The 19,104-nt window shown below is 36.5% G+C and overlaps 4 protein-coding genes across 10 annotated transcripts; all 4 read left to right on the top strand.

Annotated features, from left to right (window-relative positions):
• The first annotated feature begins 314 nt into the window (after window positions 1-314).
• Window positions 315-2,983, top strand: LOC112576135 (fatty acid-binding protein homolog 9-like). 2 transcript variants are annotated; one of them, XM_025258395.1, is made up of 5 exons: window positions 315-459; window positions 769-859; window positions 1,880-2,052; window positions 2,215-2,316; window positions 2,806-2,983. In XM_025258395.1, exons 2-5 carry the CDS (start codon window positions 784-786, stop codon window positions 2,854-2,856), a joined length of 402 nt encoding a protein of 133 aa, XP_025114180.1. In that variant the 5' UTR covers window positions 315-459; window positions 769-783; the 3' UTR covers window positions 2,857-2,983. The 2 variants fall into 2 exon arrangements, with proteins under 2 accessions (XP_025114180.1, XP_025114181.1); XM_025258396.1 differs by having other exon boundaries at window positions 437-455.
• A 1,001-nt stretch (window positions 2,984-3,984) lies between these two features.
• On the top strand, window positions 3,985-7,830 carry LOC112576136 (fatty acid-binding protein homolog 6-like). 6 transcript variants are annotated; one of them, XM_025258398.1, is made up of 6 exons: window positions 3,985-4,123; window positions 5,479-5,779; window positions 6,051-6,146; window positions 6,673-6,845; window positions 7,147-7,248; window positions 7,629-7,830. In XM_025258398.1, the coding sequence occupies exons 3-6, from the start codon at window positions 6,071-6,073 to the stop codon at window positions 7,677-7,679; spliced, it is 402 nt and encodes a 133-aa protein (XP_025114183.1). In that variant the 5' UTR covers window positions 3,985-4,123; window positions 5,479-5,779; window positions 6,051-6,070; the 3' UTR covers window positions 7,680-7,830. The 6 variants fall into 6 exon arrangements, with proteins under 6 accessions (XP_025114183.1, XP_025114186.1, XP_025114187.1 ...); XM_025258401.1 differs by having other exon boundaries at window positions 4,052-4,280; XM_025258402.1 differs by having other exon boundaries at window positions 4,052-4,284.
• Window positions 7,831-11,552: 3,722 nt separating this feature from the next.
• LOC112575587 (retinol-binding protein 2-like) lies at window positions 11,553-13,240 on the top strand. Its single transcript, XM_025257537.1, has 4 exons — window positions 11,553-11,850; window positions 12,209-12,381; window positions 12,637-12,738; window positions 12,974-13,240. Exons 1-4 carry the CDS (start codon window positions 11,775-11,777, stop codon window positions 13,022-13,024), a joined length of 402 nt encoding a protein of 133 aa, XP_025113322.1. The 5' UTR covers window positions 11,553-11,774; the 3' UTR covers window positions 13,025-13,240.
• Window positions 13,241-14,387: 1,147 nt separating this feature from the next.
• LOC112576330 lies at window positions 14,388-16,927 on the top strand. The gene is made up of 5 exons (XM_025258690.1): window positions 14,388-14,516; window positions 14,833-14,930; window positions 15,402-15,571; window positions 16,038-16,139; window positions 16,758-16,927. Exons 2-5 carry the CDS (start codon window positions 14,855-14,857, stop codon window positions 16,809-16,811), a joined length of 402 nt encoding a protein of 133 aa, XP_025114475.1. The 5' UTR covers window positions 14,388-14,516; window positions 14,833-14,854; the 3' UTR covers window positions 16,812-16,927.
• The last annotated feature ends 2,177 nt before the right edge of the window (window positions 16,928-19,104 follow it).

The following is a 19,104-nucleotide window of genomic DNA, read 5'->3' as shown; positions in this document are numbered from 1 at the left end:
CATTTAGCTGAAAGTATAAGATATCTCCTATGTTTACGTTTTATCTTCTCCATTTTCTAAAATATAATTTATGATTTTGAAAATAGTGTGTAAATTTTTCTTGATTGATGTGTTATCACAGTGTGTTTAACTTCACATTTTTAGTGCAAATAATGTTTTCTAGAGACAGGTGTACCTGAGGATGTTTACTCACACTGACAAGCCCTCGCGCAAAGTGCACGAAATGTACCCAGAGTTCCGACCGCCAGAAGTGGGTCAGGGATTTGCTCACACCTGATAGTCTGGTACATCTGGTACACATGTACCTTGCTGAGGTCATTCCTTCACTTCTAACATAGGTCACTTCACTTTCCACGATGTCTATCGGGTGTTACAAGGGTATAAATAGCGAGCAGCTTGCAGGGTGGGTATACTTTGCTCAGTGAAAACATCAGTCAGCGAGAAAGGAGACTGTCTGTCGTGAGTATTAATTGCTTCATTAAGAGATTCACTAAAATTTGAACGAGTTCAGTATTATAGTTTCTGGACAAAGCTTAATGTCATTAAGATGCTCACTTCTTGATGTATTGATAACTTGTTTGTCGAATATAGACCGTTCCGCTCAGTTATTATTTAACTCTAGTAAAGCTTGCTAAAACATTTCAGTTTTATCATTTGAATGTGATAATGCTTTCTGTTGTTCTCCAAATCTTGTTTATTGTTATTTGTTAAAATATTATTCATCATAAGTTCACAGCCTAACTTTCCACATTTTTGTTTTACTTGCAGCAATTTTGTTGAAAAATGGAATCGCTTCTCGGAAAGTGGCAAGTCATTAACAGCGAGTCGGAGGGCCTGGATGAATATTTCAGAAAAAATGGTATGTTGAACTTGTATAATCTTTTAGATGCTTTTTAAGGTATGTTACAATTTGTTTTTACAAAAATGGTGTGATCCGTAGTTTTAGCTGTGTGTCTGGCATCGAAATGAACATCTCCTTGCTTTGAAATCGTGTTGCCCAAGGGGTCGCCCCCTTCTATTTAATCTTGTGTCGATCTACCATCCCTGTAGGTTTGGTTGTAGACACGTAAACTTGACAATATCACTCGCTGCAATATTTATAAGCTAGAGCAGAATATATTAAGTTAATTTAATTATTTATTCCACTGATAGGATCAGTCTCTTATATGCCAGTAGGTAACGTTTTCATTACGGAAGTAATTCGTCTCTTGGGGGAAATAATCAGTGTTGTCCATAGGAATGGGAATCCCATGGGAAACGTCCCATGGGATGGGATGGGATGGGATGGGACAGCACACATTTGTATTTCCCATGGTAGTCGATACTTGATATTGCAAAATAAATTTACTGTTATTTCATTCATCAAGGATTTAAATCTTTCCTCTGAATCATCTATTGTATGTGAAGTAGCAGGAATTATAGAACAAAAGCCGAAAAGTGGTTTTCAGTGTTGTCCATAGGATTGTTAATACCATGGGAATCCCATGGGAAACATCCCGTGGGATGGGATGGGATGGGACAGGCATAAATTGCCATGGGACGGGATGGGACGGGATAGAAAAATATGTCCCATGGACAACCCTGGAAATAATTCATTAACATCTGCTTGTACTCACCGTGTGGGGCGACTGGATATTTTGAACAAAGGTTCCCCACAATCATGGATGCAAGCTCAATTCGCTCGACAATGATAAGGAATAGTAGAGCTTGCATCCATGATTGGGGAACTGTACTATATAGGTTCTATATTGACTAGTCGGTTCATGAGATAATATGATAAATACTTTTTTGTGATTTAAAAAATGTTAGAGATTTTTATGTAAATGCAGACACAAAATCAGATGGATTAGAATATGACAGAGTTGTTTTCTGGAAACAGACACGCCGGCGGAGGATCGCTATGCTCTGACCAGCACACAATGGACTCAGTCCTTCCTCAAGGATGGGGATCAGTGGGTCAGCGAGACAGCCTATGGTGAGATCAAGGATACTTTGAAGTTCAAACTGGGACAGGAAGTGACGCACACGACACTGCGGGGCAAGAGTCTGGTGGTAAGTAGCCTGATCTCCCCCTTGCAAGAAGTGGTAGCTATGAGAATGTTTACGACAGCTCGTCATTTAGTTTGTCCTTCGTGACAGCGGCTGTCTTGTGAGAGGATGTGAGGAACCACAGTTCGCTGACTCACGAACCGTTTCTTCTTTTGCTGTTTACAGGGAACCTTTAACATAAAGGACAACAAGCTCGTTGGTTCAGGGACTGAAGATGGAATACCCTTTTCTTCTTGTGATTATGTCGCGGACGGCAAACTCCGAGCCGTACGTTTACACAAACATTCTTACAGTCATTCATCATTAGTTTTATCACTATAATTCACTAGTCATATCAATAAACCCGTTGCAAGTATCCCATCTCTAAAGAAATATAGACATAGTTCTCTTGAATGATATTTAATCAGACGAAAGGTAAATCATCAAAAGACAAATACTGAATTTCTTTTATTCATTGTGGAAGAGAATGTGACAATATTCTTTAGATGTAATGCCTTTAAAACCTGCAACAATAATGATAACAAAAATGCTTTTTTGCATTCTATAATAACAATATCTCTGTCATGCTGTCGTCTGTCTGAAGACATCAGTTGATTTTAATGATGAACTAATTTGATTATGCAAACCACAGATAATTCAGTAAATACCCGAGCTGCTAAGATTATGTTGAACATTAAATATTAAGAAGATAATTTTAATGAACAGAGTGTTGATGTTTATATTTGTTTTATTGCATCAAATATTTCCACATGGCAGGCTTTTACCTTGAATGGTGCCACCGCCAAGTTCCTTCTGCGAAAAGTGTAACCTGATCCAGCAGTTCATCTCTAAGCCCGCTACCAGTCCATCATCGCTATCTCACTGATGTGAACCATTTTGTGTGTATCAAGAACATTTACTAAGCTCTTAATAAAGTTTCTTCACTGCTTTAAAATACGACTTTGTTTTAAATACATATTCTCATTGCTAGTGGAGAAAATGTCTGCTTTCGCTGCTTCATTTATTTTAAAAAAAATTTATTTGTAATTACCATTTGTTGAGCAAAGTTTAATAAAACAGACAAGTTTAACCAAAAACTAATGACTGGAAAGGAAGAACATGATGACTATTATTAACAAATACACGAACGCTTTCACGTGGCTGCAAGTCGCAAATACTTGGAGTGTACGAGGAATACACAAACAACTGAGCTTTTAAGACAATGAATAAAATATTTGTCCCAAAATGTATCATCGGTCTGAAAGGTCTCAACCAAAGGAAATTTCGGCAAGAAAATAATAAACTCATTGTGGCTTTGTATGCACGAGTATGTAGTGCGTGTACGTGTACGTGTATGTGTACGTGTGCGCTCGTTAGTGTGTGTGTGTGAGAGAGAGAGATCAGGATTGCCCATGTCTATCTCGTCTATTTTCCTAACTTTAATTAATATTTTATCTTTCGTCTTCATTGCTTGTTTGTTTTTTTGTACAGCAGAATTAACTGCTTCTGTGTCTCTAGCTTTCCCTTTATTTAAAAAAAATTAAAATGATGATTTAACTTCCTCCTCTCTCTTTTTCTCTCTTTCTCTTTTCTTTTCACTTATAACTAAACTACTTCAGGCCTGTAAATGCAGGAATATCAAACATGCATGCTAACGGCTACACAATTAGGCCTCGAGTCAGTCACGTGTATGTCTTGCACTCAGTCCAACCTCTCGGCTGAGAAGTCTACATCTCGTAGAGAGCTCTGTAAATTATCCCGGGCTCCAGGTGTCTGGATGATATCTGGGTACCACCAATACTTGGCAAGACTCAGGTAGTTTCTCGTAGTCAGAAAAGTGTCACGTAAGCGAGAAAGTTAATAAAAAATCAACCTTGTAATGTATCGATAAACATGTTTGTTTACAGGTGGGTTGAACAGCGTTTGTCATGTGTTAGATAAGCTCACTTAATGACCAAGTATTGTTCGGTGTACATCAACAAATGGCTATAACTCCCATACTAGCAGATTCTGATAAATGTCTGGACATAGTTTTAGTTTTGAAAAGAGCAAAACACCAAAACACCGTGTGAAGTCTTCAAGTGTTCTACTTCTGGTAGGTGGAAGGTTTCGCACATTCGAACACATCTACACCTGCCCACACTTGTGTTTACGATAAACGGCTTCCTATGTAAAGCTTTTAGTCCTGCTAAAAGAGCGAGCGACAGATAGACAGACGTGTGTCGCCTTTACATCAGCGAGTGTCGTTGCTGGTTTGTATGTATGTTCATCATTTTTCGGGATGTGATCGATTTTCAGCGGGTATGTTAATTGTGCACTTGAAATTTATTGTATAAACTGTCAATAAAAGTTTTTGAACCTACATTTGACTGCAAACACTTTCGCAAAACGATTGGCAACTAGTTTAAGAACCCACGAGCCATGGCGAAGAAAGAGTTACATGGGTCTTATGATTCGCCGGGAATCAATTAACAACACGACTTCCATCTTCATCATAACAATTAATAAACAATTTGTAGACAATCCGTCATATTGTCACTCAAACCAGGAAGACTGAGAGACGTGTATGGCATCCATTAAAAAGTATAAAAAGTACCGGCTGTTCAAAACATTTAGTCACATAAAAGGTTAGATGAACACAACGGAAAAAATTATCTAGTTATGGCTATAATTACTGTTATGAGATATTTTCTAATAATACTTAGGAGTTTGGCAAACTGTTGACAACATCACCCTAAAAAAGAGGGCTTTAGAAAACCTCCTATCGCCATATATATGTAGTTAGTATAAACTTTGACAGCTTTTGTCACTACAACAAAGTTTTTGCAGAAATAGTCAGGTACACGGGTATTTCAGTAACATGAGACTAAGTGTCAGTAAACATTCCTGGTGTGCGAGGCAAACATCACCTGTCAACAAACTGACCCCAATGTCTCCAATGTCATGTATGGATGGTACTGTGAGGTGACAAGGACTAAAGATCAGTTAGGAGAGATGTTACTGAAGATGTTTGCTTTGAGTTTCGTCCCTCTCTCTCTGTCTTGACTAAGCAGCATGTTGTAATTCAACCAGTGCACCTGTACTCACACAGGTGTTCATCACTTTTAAAAACAATAACCTTCCGCTGCCTAATTAAATTTTTAAGCACATCATAGCCATCCACGAACTCCAACATTCCTGTAATTTTATTTGCTTTCATTCTCTGTTCCTTCTGCTCCCCATGCATGTGACTATGTGTGTGTCTTTCATGTTAATTGTTAAAACATCAATGGGCTTCATGGTTTAATTAGTAATGATAATTAATTTCATTAATGATTTATCAATGTCTTAAAACGATTTTTGGGGGATCATGTAAGCGTTCATTTTCAAGTACAAAAAGCATACCATATTTATAAAGTTTACAATTATTTAGTAAGAAAGATAATTTATATTTTTGTATATACAATGTAGATTTTTCTGCATTGACTTGCTGAGGTACATGTACTACAGTGAGCGAGCTTTATGGGGCTGTTTGCTCACATTGTGAAAGCCACACAACCTGAGTGGAGTTCACCATGAGTGCTGACCTCTGAAAGTGGGTCAGGGCTTGCATCACAGCCTGGTACATCTGGTACACCTGTAGTGTGCCAAGAACACTTATGTAGGTCGAATGGGATTTCATTGAGTGTTACAGGATATAAATAACAACCAGGGTGTAGTCTTCCTAAACTTCACTCTTCACAAATCCTCAGACAGTGGAAGGAGGAATCTGGTGAGTTTAACTGGAATAACCTTCTGTATTTTTATTCAATGAATTCAGTAGCATTGCTTTCAAACAGTTTTGAAGCCTGACAGTTTTATTCCGTTATTTTGCATACTTCTATAAAGCGTACTAAAAATTTTAAGTTTAGTAAGATCCATATTTTACTTTTTAAAGTCTTCTTTTTTGTTTCAAAGCCTATTTTTATGTCTCTTTTGGAAGTAAAATAATTCATTATAATTTTTAAGGCTTATTGCTTCGATCATATATTTTCCATTTTCAGAAATTCTGTAAAAAGAAAAGATGGAAGCTTTTTTGGGAAAGTGGCAAGTGATCAACAGTGAGTCGAAAGGTTTGGACGAATATTTCAGCAAAAATGGTATGTTTAATTTGGGGAGTCTCTTAAAGTTTGTCTTGGTATGTTACAAATTGCTTATATCAATATTATATCAATATTGTGTGCTTTGGTTCTCTTCCTTTTCTTCCTTTTTGCTGTGTGTGATCGCATAGTTTGTTATGGTGATGTTCACGAGCTTTCCCTCATGTGTTCCAAGTATCAGTCAAGAAATTCGGCCTTCACTCACTCTTTCTACTCGCTTAAAATTTTGGAAAACATTTCGTAGAAATGGAAGACTACATGCAGCTCAGTCTGCAGCTTAACACCTTTCGCTTTTGAAAATACCTGCTGTAATATGTGTACAAGTTTTTAGTTTCTTGTTTTTAACTTTTTATTGAGGTGGGGGTTGTCTAATTACAGACTATAATTGTAATTTAAAACATGGCGGATTTTTTTTAACACAAAATTTTGTTACGAAACATTTTAGAACTCATTCTAAAGATTGTGATGTGAATAACGATAGGAAGACAGACGGAGTAGAATATGACAGAACTGTTTCTGACTACAGACACGCCGGCGGAGGATCGCTATGCTCTGACCAGCACACCCTGGACTCAGTCCTTTCTCAAGGATGGGGACCAGTGGGTCAGCGAGACAGCCTTTGGTGACCTCAAGGAAACGTTCAAGTTCAAACTGGGACAGGAAGTGACGTACAAGACACTGAGTGGAGAAACTGTAGTGGTGAGCATGTTTAAGACGAACCTGGTTATTACTTTTTATTTGTTTGAGATTACTTTTCTCTTGTAAACAGAAGTGTGGAAATACAATTCTCTACCTTACAGACATCATTGCCTGTATACCTCACTGTCTGATGTTTATCATCCTCCCTTTTTTCTCTATGAAAGCGATGATTTCTCGTATGGGTGTAAGACAAAGAAAAAAGTGGGAGTGTGTTTGTTCTTAAACATGTCTTGTTGTTTGGAAGTCAACACATCTCCAGTTCTCAAATTCTAAAGACATGTTTTCCTTTTATTTTGTGCAGGCGACCTTCAACATAAAGGACAACAAGGTGGTTGGTTCAGGAACTGAGGGAGGAAAACCCGTTTCCTCTTGCGATTCTATAGTCGACGGCAAACTCCAGATAGTAAGTTTACAGAAATATTCTTTTACTAGAAGACTGCAAAATCTCATCATAATTTTAATTTGTACTAAACTACGGATCTCCGTTAACTGGTTCTAATGATTTCATATCTTAACATACGTAGACCTTTTCATCATGAGTTATATTTAACTAAGTGAAGCTTTTAAAGTAGTTAAATACTGCTTTCTTTAAATCTTTGCGCAAAAGAATTTTTTATAGCAACAATTTAGCTCTGAGTAAATTTTAATTAAATAAGTCGATGTCTATATTTATCTAATAAAATCTTCTTCCTCTTCTTCTTCTCCTTCTTTTGATGATGATGATAATGATGACGATGATGATTAGGATTATTATTATTATAATTACACATTCTCACTTGACAGACTTTTACAAAGGGTGGTGTTACCGCCAAGTTCCTTCTACGAAAAGTGTGAGCTGCTCTTGCTGTTCATGTGTGGGCGGCGACTACCAGTCCGTACATGACCCATACAGTCCATATCACTCGTCGCACACATGAGAACCACATTTGATGGTATCTAAAACTGTTATTAAAAACGCATAATAAAAGTTCATTTTGAATATTAAGTTTGACTTTGTTTTGTACATGTTCTTAACATTAGTGGGAAAACAGTTGGTTTCTTTGGCTTCTTTGTGTGTGTGTGTGTTATTTTGTTTTGTTTGTGTGTGTGAAAGCAAAAGTCGTTCATACACCTACAATTTCGTTCACACGCACACACAAACACACTCACACAATAACGCACGCAAAAACAAAAAAGTGCCATGTACCTTGGAGTGTAACACGTGAGCAACACCTGGTGATGGTAATGAGGTTACACAGCCCTGACAGGTACATCCCTACTATCATGCAGTAGTTGCTACACTGGTACTTAGTAGTCACTAGGCGAGGGTTCAGAGCCCACAGTGCATTATATCGTGGTTGTTTACAATCTCCTGGGAAAAAAGTTATTTGCAAGTTAAACAAGGATAGACCAGACACAATTTTATCAAGAGAATTTTCTTAATACAAAGAACATGTTAATGACATGAACATTCACTGATTACTTTCCTAGCTTTATGCTTCTCTTTCCCAAATGCTTTGTGAATGAATGTTCTTTTAGTAGTCAGATAAGTCTAATGTCTACAACAGTTAACACAACCAAATAATTTACCTACATAATAACAAGCGACGCATTTTATCAAAAACAATATTTAATTCTAATATCCCTACAAAATTAAAAATCATTAAAAATCCAAATACTAAAGGAAAACATATTAATCATTGTTTATGAAATGAAATGATACTAACCCCACTATTAAAACATGACACAAACCTTCACGACTGTCTATAAACATTAAAATGTAATGTTTTGTATCTAATCTTTCACACTAATAGTGATGGTCACTCTCACAAGTTTGAATATCTATGCGCATTCATAAAAACATAGGAAACTATACATAGGAATATAAAAAGTGGGTGTGACTTTGGTTTAAATGTGTACAAAACATGATGTTTAATTATGGCAGCACATGGGTAGGATATTTGCACTCATGTGTGTGTCCTACCCAGGAGTAAATGGTGTATTTGGATTGAATCCACACTAAATGTGGACACAATGTGTGGCTGAAGCTGTACGTACACTAGTGCAGACCTGGGCAAAGGCTCTCTGACCGGCCCGTCCGCTCGCCAGTATATATACTATATATACAGTATTGGGTAAAAGTAAAAACTGAGTTAACTATATTAGTCCGGCCCTCTAAAACCATCTCAATTTCTCATGCGGCCCCTTGGGGAAATAATTGCCCACCCCTGGTCTAGTGGATATGTGTCAAAAATCAAACTATATATTATTACAGACATGTAAAATATCTTCAGAAGTTCTAAGAGCACCTTCACAACTACAGTTTTCTTAGATAATAAAATTCCTTCTGAACTTTATTAATAATGTCATCTCCAGAGTCTTTCCTTGATAGTTGATCATCAGTAGCTATACCCATGTATTTGTTGATGTGGATTTTGCAGATCAATTTAACATCACTTTATGCAACAAAAGGATATATATATATCTTATCAGTAGTTGTTATTGCTGAAAATCCCACTTGTAAGTCAGTTTCCAAGTGTAAATTAAACTAATGTTATGGTTGCCCAAGCAAACTAAAAAGTAGGAAACGATCTCTTAGTGGTTCTACTCTCTCCATGTGGTGTTCACTATGTGAAGATGACACCATGTGCATGCCTGTCTTATGTTGATTGTTTATCATTTCGTTTTCATTGTGCATTACTGAAAATAAACTTTTAGTTATTGTTTTAAGAACTGTTGTGTTTTGGAATTATGTAAACATTCATTTAAAGTGTAAAATGCATGTCACATTTTAGCATTTTTATCTTCTCCATCTCTTAAAGCATAATTTATATTTTTGTGTAGAAAATGTGAGTTTTCTGCAAGGGGTTGTGTAGGTATAGAGAGAGTCTAGTTACAGAGTTAAGAAAAAATGTGTGACTGTAGTACTTGAGATTATTTACTCACATTGACAAGCCCTTAAAAAAGAGTGATAGATGTTCCAATAGTACCGACCGCTACAAGTGGGTCAAGGATTTCCTCATTCCTGATAGTCTGGTACATCTGGTACACATGTACCTAGCTGAGGTCACCCCACACCTCTTGATAATAGGACACCTTATCGAGGTCGACACAAATTCGATGAAATATTACAAGGGCATAAAGAAAACAATCATCATACTGTGTTGCCATAACCCTATAGTATGTAAAACAGGTGAATCTCATGAGTATTAGTTAAATAACTCCTCAAACTATTATTGAACAAATGAATCCTTCAGCAAAAATAGTGTTTTACTGTCATGAATCTCTTATAGTTTGTCTTGATATGGCACAGGTTGTTTTTTCCAAAGATTTTGTGCCTTGTACTTTTTTGCTGTTTTTTCGTGGATTGAATGAAGGTCTCAATACTTTTTTTTATCTTGTTCAAGCCCTAATCCCAACCTGTGTTAGTTTGTGTTGTGTTGTCAGCCCAGCAGGTCTCTTATCTCTGTTCGTACAAATGATGACATTTGACTAGCGTGAACCAGCTTTACCTAAGTCTTCAAGGTGATCACGACTCCTATCAACATATTTTTTATAATGGTCGGTTACCTAACTGATAGAACTAGTCTGTGTTTATCAAGATGTCGATGAATGACATTGTATACCGCGGTGGACTGTCAAGCTCAAATATCATGACCTTTTGGAGGAAACACAAGCTATGAAGTGCTCAGCCTGGTTGCTGGGTAAAGAAGCACTTGTGTAAGGTACCCATCCAATTGTATAGTAACGAGTAGTTTAGATCACGAAGTTGTATTGCTGGACCATTGTTTTATCAGTCGATGTTCAGTTTGCATTTTCATCTAAAATGTATGTAAACAGTGTCAGACTTATAAAACTGTCCAAGTGGGATAACTAATGTACATACCTCATGGCCCTACAAGTTCCCTGTTATATTAAATTTAGAGAATCAGGAATTTAAAGCTAAGCAGCTTTACATCCAATAAAGTTTAGAGTTATTATCAGCTACCAACAATGACATGTCAAAATTCTTGTATCATTACATCATAAAAGAGGAACTGCGATAAGGGCAAGAGAGAAGACTCATCAAATATTTTTTTAAGCCGACATCATTAAGTTGTTGGAAACAAACTTAATGAAAGGGCACTGTTTACATCACACAGCTTTCTGTTAAATTGTGCTTTTGATGTTATATTTTTGAAGTCACTTTACTGTGAATATGACTGTCATATTATAATCTAGAATTATTTGAAATTGTTGTCTCATCCGTTAACATTTCATTGACATTGACATTTTATTTTTTTAAAGTATGTCAGTTTAGTGTACCTAATTTTATTTTCTTGACAGTGCATGACATTTCACATTAAACATGTTGCAGAATCGTGTTACGGAAGTTATGGCTGCATGTGACTATATTGTCAAAGTATATATCATAAACCATCTGATGTCTTCTTCTCATTTATTATGGTACAATAACAGACAAAACTAGGACTAATCGGTATGTTAGCAAGTTCTTTATGCACTATTGCAATTAACTCAAAAAGACTAGTATATCACATGCATTCGCTTTGGAGGATATTTTTAATCAGTACGACAATTTTAAATTAAGGACTCCCATGGCACCTCAAAATATTTTAGTATTTTGTTTCAATTGACAACATGTCGAATATTCTGTTATACTGGAAAACATCTGGACTAAATGGTACTCAGGAATGAATCTGTAGGCTGTGTTATAGGAACAGGAGAACCCATGGAAGTGATCTTCACGTGAACAGTATGCTTGTGAACATCACATGAGATGTGAAGTACTTCTGACAGGCACTCAAAGGTGTGTCTGATTTATAAGGCTTTCAGGGCGACAGAAACTTGAACAGGTGACTTCAAGAATTCTGACAAGCTTATTTTATATTCCAACTTGCAAAGTATTGGATGCGAAACTATAATCAAACCTGTTACTAAAGGGAGACGATAATGGAAAAGCTAATCGGAAAATGGGAGGTAATCAGGGAGGCAAGTGAAGGCGAGGAAGTCTACCTGGACAAAAACGGTTTGTACCGTTGACATTTTCGTCTCTGTTGACTCAAAATAGTAATTTACTGAATTAACTGACAGGTTAGTATGCTTGTTAGCGACCTTTTCAGAGGTTACAAGTTCTTACAGTTATAGAAAAGTGTGAAAAGATAACCTCATGAAAATTATTCCTGAAAAAAGAAGCCAAAAAGAAAAAAAAAAGGACTAACACAAAGCAGACAACAGAAATAAAAAATACAGGCAGATATAAGATAACCTAAAAGAAATTAAGTACTATGAAAAAAAACCCCAATGCGTTAACAATAACAGAAAATAATTATACTGCACGTGTTCTTATTTAAGGTGTGTGCAACACCTTGTTATCATTGTCACAGAGGTGCCGCAGGAAGATCGCCAGGTCATGCAGACGATAGTGTGGACGCAAACGTTTAGCCAAGATGGCGACGAGTGGGTGAGCGAGACCGAGGCTGGTGACGTCAAGGATCGCTTCAAGTTCACCCTCGGCACAGAGATAACGCACACCACCAACACTGGCAAGACCATCGTGGTTAGCGCGTGTGTGTTGGTCTGTGCTTGCAGAAGGAACAAAATAAAAGAAAAAGAAGCAGAAAAAGACGATGGATTAGAAAGTTTACAATGATCAGAGCTGGGTGCCACCATATTAAGTACACGACACACATACACACAGACAGTAGCCCAACGGAAACTAAAGAAACGCATATAAGGATATGGAATAAGGAAGGAGTGGGTCATCTTCATCCTCTATTATCGTCAGACGACATGAAATGTTTGTTGTTTACAGGGGACATTGATTTGGAATGACGGGAGGTTGTTGGGATCATTTATGCATGATGGCAAGTCCACCACTACCCTTGACTATCTAGTGGGCGACACTCTGTACACGGTGAGAGATAGTTTATTCTCTAATTATCAACAAGTTCAAGGTGGTTTTCCCTGATTACTTCTAGAGCCAAGCACATTACACTATAAGGTGCAAAATATAAGGATGGATTTCAAACTTAAATCATGAACAAACCTGTAAATATAGTGAATATACTCCATAGATGCAAACACTAATGATAATTTCCGATTAATTTGTCCTACATTGCAGTGTTGGTATGAGTTTTGTTTTATGATAGGAATTCACCAGAAACGGGGCTACAGTAAAATATAAGTTTCGAAAAGTGTGACAGAGGTTTCTGATGTCTGCTGTGTGACAAATCTTTCTTTCCTGGGGTGTGAAACGACTACCTCACTGGTCATGCGTTAACCGTCTCGTCGGGTGCCATCGGTGCAACGGGTCTTTCTGAAATAAAGGATTCAAACAATAACTGTAATTTTTTTTTTCAAAATCTGTTTTCATGCATTTTACTGTTAATTTGTTATCTGTATGGTTGCATCCATGTTTTATTTCGTCAGTTTATTTTTGTCTTTCAGTCTATTTATCTCTGTGTGTTACTTCACTACACTCACTCTCTGGTTTTGGTTATTATCATCATATTGATGAACACAGATAGGTACACATTTATATTCCTTTTAATAAAGTTCAGTCACTTTTTTTTTAAAACGATGAAAAATAGAGCAGTGACACAGTGAAATAGCTTTTTTTCTGTTACTCATTATCACAACGAGGACAACCTGAAGTATTTTGTAGAAGCCTGATGAGAGTCATCCCCGTCCCATTAATATTGTAAGCACCTTTGGACAACATAATGAACATATGTCAACAGCTTCTTGTACTTTTCTAAAAGTGCAGACACAAGGCTAAACAAAGCACGTGATCAAACCACCGCATTTTGAGAGTACTTTTGCGATAAGTACAAACTTCTTAATATCATCATGTTTGAGGTTGTGGATACTTGATATCTCAATAACTTACTGATTCTGTAATCTTAAGTATTGTATTCGTGTTTCAAAAAGATTTCTGTCTGTCCTGTTGAGTTTGTTCTTGACTATATAGCTAGTTATACACCTAAGTTGGGTTTATCTTTAATTTTACATGTATTTATGCATTCAACGTATACTATATATATATTATTAATGACTGAACTTGTAGAGGTATTACCATGTGCAGAGGCAAGCAAACATAAGACTATGGACAAACTGAAAATTGACCACAACAAAGAAATACCAGAAGCTGCTAACCAATAATAAACATAAACGAACCACGTGGACAAAATTGAAGAAGTGAAGAGTGAACAGAACAGTTCCATTCACTGTTTCCTGTTTACCTTTCTATCACACGCAGTGTCTGGAATACAAAGATGATGCTCGATGGACATCATTCAGAAGTGCAAAAGAGTATTTTTGTCCATAGCTCGTCTGAAAGTATAAAACGAGGTGCACTATTGTCAGATTTATTGTCATAAAGAATGTGTCACAGTGACTATTCTAGAATGAGTCACAAAATGAGTCATTAAGAGCAGCAGTCAGCACCAAGCAACCTTTCTTCATTATCTCTCCTGTGTCCCTAACCCTCACTGTAGGACGAGGTCGTGTTGAATGTTTGTGGCATTAGGACATGCGGCTCTTGACAGTCTTCTTGACAGTTCTTACAACATCCTCAACATCAGGTCATGTGATCACGAGGCCTCCTTTATAAACCATCGCCTCAAGCCTGTTCTCCATTTTACTCTGTTCTTTCAGCCATTCCGAATCTTGATTCCTCCGCCTTAGCCACAGGTATGTTGCTGGTGTTCGGTATAGGAAAACTTAAACTCTGATATCTCTATTATTTGTATCGGATAATCGAGAACAATGCTTCATAAGATAGTAAATGGTATCATGTTTTATTATTGAAAACTGATCTTAATTATTATTTAATAATTTAGTATAATTTAATTCATTGAAAAATAGTATCTGAAACTAAAACGTTTTGCTATCAAACCTGTATCGATGCTTTTATAATCAAGAAATCGGTTACTACTTTCCAATGTTGTCATTCTGATATTATCTTAAGAAATATGAAACTGTTTTAGTTTTATTCGTGCTATTTTAGTGTGTCCAAGTTAACACAACAAATGGAGAATTTAATTGGAACCTGGGAGCATGTAAAGGAGGAAACCACTGGTGTTGATGAATTCATCGAAGCAAACGGTGAAAGATGTTTATAACCTTCTGAAAAATAAGATTGTTGTTTTCAGATGTGAAGGTTGTTGTAGTGTATCTTGATGTGCATTGTTGTGTCGTGTAGTAAACTATTTATCATGTGTAGTGCTGAGTCATGCCGTGGTTGTCAACGAGTTAGGGCTGTTAAATCATATAGTGTTGTCGGGGAGTATTTAACATATATTGTTGGTCATTTTTCGGTTTGTATAGGTGTTTTAATTTCTAGCATTAATAATTATCAAGAAAAAAATTATAGCAGAAAGTTTCCACTTTACTAATTGTAACATTGTGTAAATGTGTTTTATGTCTGTGCTTCTTATGGTATACACATGTGTTTGTATTTTGGACAATGTCTGAACATGCTTCACGTGACAGGAGAGATAGTTGATAAGTAACTATAGAATAACAGAAGATTAAATTAATGTTTAATTGCAACCACATTATTTTCACCCTTTCTAGCCGTGCCTTCCCCAGCCAAGGAAATGATAAAAGAAAAAGGTGGAAACTTGACGATTCGTCGTGATGGTGACCAATGGTTCACCGAAACAATTAATGGTGACCGGACGGACACAATTAATTTCCGCCTTGGAGAGGAAGGGACTTACAAATTCGGTCCCATGGAAACAAAGGTATAGACACGTCCACTTTTTTATGAGTTGGCAGAGCAACTGCAAACATACAACCTGAGTAAATAGTCCAACAGGCACACATGAAATGTCCCCCCCTTGCCTCAAGTGATACTCACTAGTCCATGACAAGTCACTTCTTGTACTTGTACTTCTTCTCAGCTACTTGGACTGTCAAATTAAACAGAACAGTCGATGAATACACCAGATTAGAACAGCATGAACTATCTGCTCTAAAGAACAGCAGGAAAATGGTTGCTAATATAACATCAACAATGAGAAGGACAGAACTGGAAATAACCTTTGACGAGTAACTTTATTCATCAATACCACAGAACGATTGATACACATTAGTCCTCCTGTTCTAATTTGCTTTCCTGGTCCAGTTCAACGAATTCACTCGTTTATACGATTCGATTAAGTTCAGAATTTGATGAACATTTTAAAAATTAGTTCCTACTGACTTCAGATCATGAGCACCTGGGAAGATGGGAAGCTTCTGGGTACTCACACTCGAAACGACAGAGTCATCAAAACAGCCTGCTATGTCAGCGGTGACCGGCTGATCGTGGTATGACTGGCTGTATCAGATATATATACATATAATTGTGTGTGTGTGACTCCCCACCACAAAATAAGTTTTAACTCGTAAACAGAAGTTTTATAGAAGAGACCTGGACAGTTGATCGAGGTCGACTTTGTGCAGTTTAACTTTTCTGTAATTCTTTGGCAAGATATGTTGGTAAAAACTTACAAATATCAATTTAATGCAAAATTTGGGCTCAAAATAATGTTCCTTGCTGTGTTTTATTATTATTATGCAAAATTATTTTTTTTTAAATGTCCGTAACAGTGCTTCCTCACTTCAAACCTGTATAACTCTCCTAATGTTGGGTCTAAAAGAGCAACTTTTGTATGAAAAGCTAGGACAGAGCATGTAGTCTATGAACCTTCCTAAATTAAATTTTTTTAAATCTCTAATTTTTTTTTAACTGGACCAATTTTATGGTAGCTCGTGTGTTTATGAAATTATTTCTCTCGGAATTCATTCCTATGCACCCACACACAGACGCACACACATATATATATTCATTCATATTTCCTTACAAACGTTGCAGACAAATAAAGTTTACTTTATTTAGCATAAAAACTGTTTGGTTTACACATTTTTACCTGTTCTGTCTTTCAGGAAACAACTGCTAGTGGTGCGACAATGGTAAACAAGTACAAACGCCTATCATAACTTGTCAGAAAAACAAGACTCCAGGTTTTCAGTCTCTTCCTCACTACTTCTGTCTTACTTTAACAACTTTTAATTCTCTGTACTTGCAAAAATAAAATTCACAAAAAGAAAACAAACTTGTGTCACAAGGTCAATATGTTTTATTAAGTCAAACCTGCTATTTCATGTGTCATTCTAAGTGACCAGGATTTTTACCTTTTCCTGTTCATGATGGTGTTTGTAGACGTGTATCTGAAAACAGAAGGTAGAAATCTCTCAGACTGTCGGAAATTCTTGCACAGTTGTCTCCAATCAGTAAAAATAAAAAAATTCACAGTTACTAGCTTTTAAATTATTTGAAAACCAACGATGTCCATCATTAGAGTTATATCCTCATGTGATTTCTAAACAGCGATCATAACATTTTCTACAGTCTATACTGTTCCCACCCTATCCCTGACAACACACACCCACCTACCGACCCACTTACCCACAAACAAACACACACAAACACACTAATTGCAAGCATGCACTCAGGCACCTCCATGCACACAAGATAATGACTACTATTCTGTCGTCCTCTGTGTTGCTCATCAAACAATTGTTATCTGCATTTTCAAAACTTTTTCATCAAACAATCAGGCGGCATCGGCAATCAGCGAGTAGTCTAAACAGTTAATTCCATTCCTCCTCTGAAAATAAATACAATAATTGGTAGTAGTTGTGTTCCGTTTTAATATTTTACAAATAATTAAACTGTAAAAAAAAGAATGATATTTTCTGAGCGACTTTACAAGTCTTAAGCAAAGAAACGGGCGCTTTGTATTAGAGTACCACAAATATGGAGACAGAATACTGTTTCAAGATGGAGACGAAATCATGGATAAAAGGAAAAGAAAATATTTGTAGACAACCTTACTACGTGAAAGAGAGATTTGTTTGTTTTTTTTCTCAAGAAACGAAGTCTCACTGACTAAAAACATGAACCATTAAATGCTAAAATTTCAGGAAACTTAGTAAATATTTAAGAAGTGAAATTCTTTCTTTACTTCTAGTGTTTCCACTCGGAATCATATTTACACACACGCATTGGCGCACGCATGCACCCACTGCCCTCTCTCTCTCTCACTCTCACACACACACAGACATACAAACGATCTCACACAAATCACACATCAGCACACACTGAAGTAAAACAAACTCTTGTGTAGGCAAATATAACTGTAAGAAAGCATTTCTCCTAGAGTTAATAAAATACAAAATTCTGAGAAAAAACTTTTTTTCTTGTTTACACTGGTTATAAGAGCAATAACGGACAGGAGGAAAAACATTGATTCTCTTAAAACTATATATATATATAAAACTATATATAGTTATTTGTGTTAGTCCATCCGTTTTTCACTCGGTAACTCATGTGGTTATGACACTATGGATGTACTTTATGAATTCTTTGCCAGTGCTTTTTCGGATTTAATATAGGGCGACATAATGTTGTGACAACAAACACATTTCAATATAATTTTTTTTTGAGTGGGATGACAATTTATTCTGTGACTTCTATAGAAAAAATGACTTTTGTTTCACGTGTAATGGATTTGTGATTATTTTCAAACCTACCTTCTATTTTTTGTTTTTTAACTTATGTAATATTCATCTGTAGTTTATCGGACTCACAACACTATCGCAATGAAGTGTCAACAAATATGTCAACAAAATATGTCAGCCTTTAAGTCATTTAATGATGTTATCATCAACAAGAGTGCCTGAAACAAAACTTAACTCTTAACACGTGATATGCAGGTTGATAAACAAGTTACCTGCTTCATATTTTCGCACAATGTTTAACAATGAACCTTCTACGATTATTTAACGAGATATTGTGAACGAGTTCAAACCTACTTCTTGAAAAGTGTCACTTGTTGTTTGTTAATATAGCGAGTCAGCAAGCTAATCATGTCTTTTGCACAAATATTCAATATAACAGAAGCATACACCACGAGCAAGGTGACCCCCAGTGACCCCCAGGAGACCAGGAGCAACAACACAGTGAACGTTCACAATCAGGGGCTGCTGTCCCTTCAGGAACTGAACACATTTCTGGTTTGCAGACCTCTGGGACTACTGTTGTGTACAATAAGCATAGTGGCCAGCTGTGTCAACATCGCAGTCAATTCATCCCTCAAAAACGATGCTTATGTCTTTTACCTGACTGGAATCCATGTCGCAGACTTTGTCTGGTTTCTGATCGATTGGACTTATCTGATTATCTACATGCTTTTTCCGCTTTCGTCGAGAACTTTCCAGATATACAGCC

Source organism: Pomacea canaliculata, linkage group LG11, assembly GCF_003073045.1.
Source record: "Pomacea canaliculata isolate SZHN2017 linkage group LG11, ASM307304v1, whole genome shotgun sequence".
Classification (NCBI taxonomy): Eukaryota; Metazoa; Mollusca; class Gastropoda; order Architaenioglossa; family Ampullariidae; genus Pomacea; species Pomacea canaliculata.
The sequence above is the reverse complement of the archived record's forward strand: the minus strand, read 5'-3'. Positions and strand labels throughout refer to the sequence as shown.

What these genes read in the sequence shown, in the direction of transcription:
- LOC112576135 (XM_025258395.1), top strand. Translation starts at nt 784, where the DNA reads ATGGAATCGCTTCTCGGAAAGTGGCAAGTCATTAACAGCGAGTCGGAG. An exon ending in TGCGGGGCAAGAGTCTGGTG is followed by an intron (nt 2,053 to 2,214) that starts GTAAGTAGCCTG and finishes TGCTGTTTACAG; the next exon opens with GGAACCTTTAACATAAAGGA. An exon ending in CGGACGGCAAACTCCGAGCC is followed by an intron (nt 2,317 to 2,805) that starts GTACGTTTACAC and finishes TCCACATGGCAG; the next exon opens with GCTTTTACCTTGAATGGTGC.
- LOC112576136 (XM_025258398.1), top strand. Translation starts at nt 6,071, where the DNA reads ATGGAAGCTTTTTTGGGAAAGTGGCAAGTGATCAACAGTGAGTCGAAA. An exon ending in CGAATATTTCAGCAAAAATG is followed by an intron (nt 6,147 to 6,672) that starts GTATGTTTAATT and finishes TTCTGACTACAG; the next exon opens with ACACGCCGGCGGAGGATCGC. An exon ending in TCGACGGCAAACTCCAGATA is followed by an intron (nt 7,249 to 7,628) that starts GTAAGTTTACAG and finishes CTCACTTGACAG; the next exon opens with ACTTTTACAAAGGGTGGTGT.
- LOC112575587 (XM_025257537.1), top strand. Translation starts at nt 11,775, where the DNA reads ATGGAAAAGCTAATCGGAAAATGGGAGGTAATCAGGGAGGCAAGTGAA. An exon ending in ACACTGGCAAGACCATCGTG is followed by an intron (nt 12,382 to 12,636) that starts GTTAGCGCGTGT and finishes TGTTGTTTACAG; the next exon opens with GGGACATTGATTTGGAATGA. An exon ending in TGGGCGACACTCTGTACACG is followed by an intron (nt 12,739 to 12,973) that starts GTGAGAGATAGT and finishes GTTTTATGATAG; the next exon opens with GAATTCACCAGAAACGGGGC.
- LOC112576330 (XM_025258690.1), top strand. Translation starts at nt 14,855, where the DNA reads ATGGAGAATTTAATTGGAACCTGGGAGCATGTAAAGGAGGAAACCACT. An exon ending in TCGGTCCCATGGAAACAAAG is followed by an intron (nt 15,572 to 16,037) that starts GTATAGACACGT and finishes TACTGACTTCAG; the next exon opens with ATCATGAGCACCTGGGAAGA. An exon ending in GCGGTGACCGGCTGATCGTG is followed by an intron (nt 16,140 to 16,757) that starts GTATGACTGGCT and finishes TCTGTCTTTCAG; the next exon opens with GAAACAACTGCTAGTGGTGC.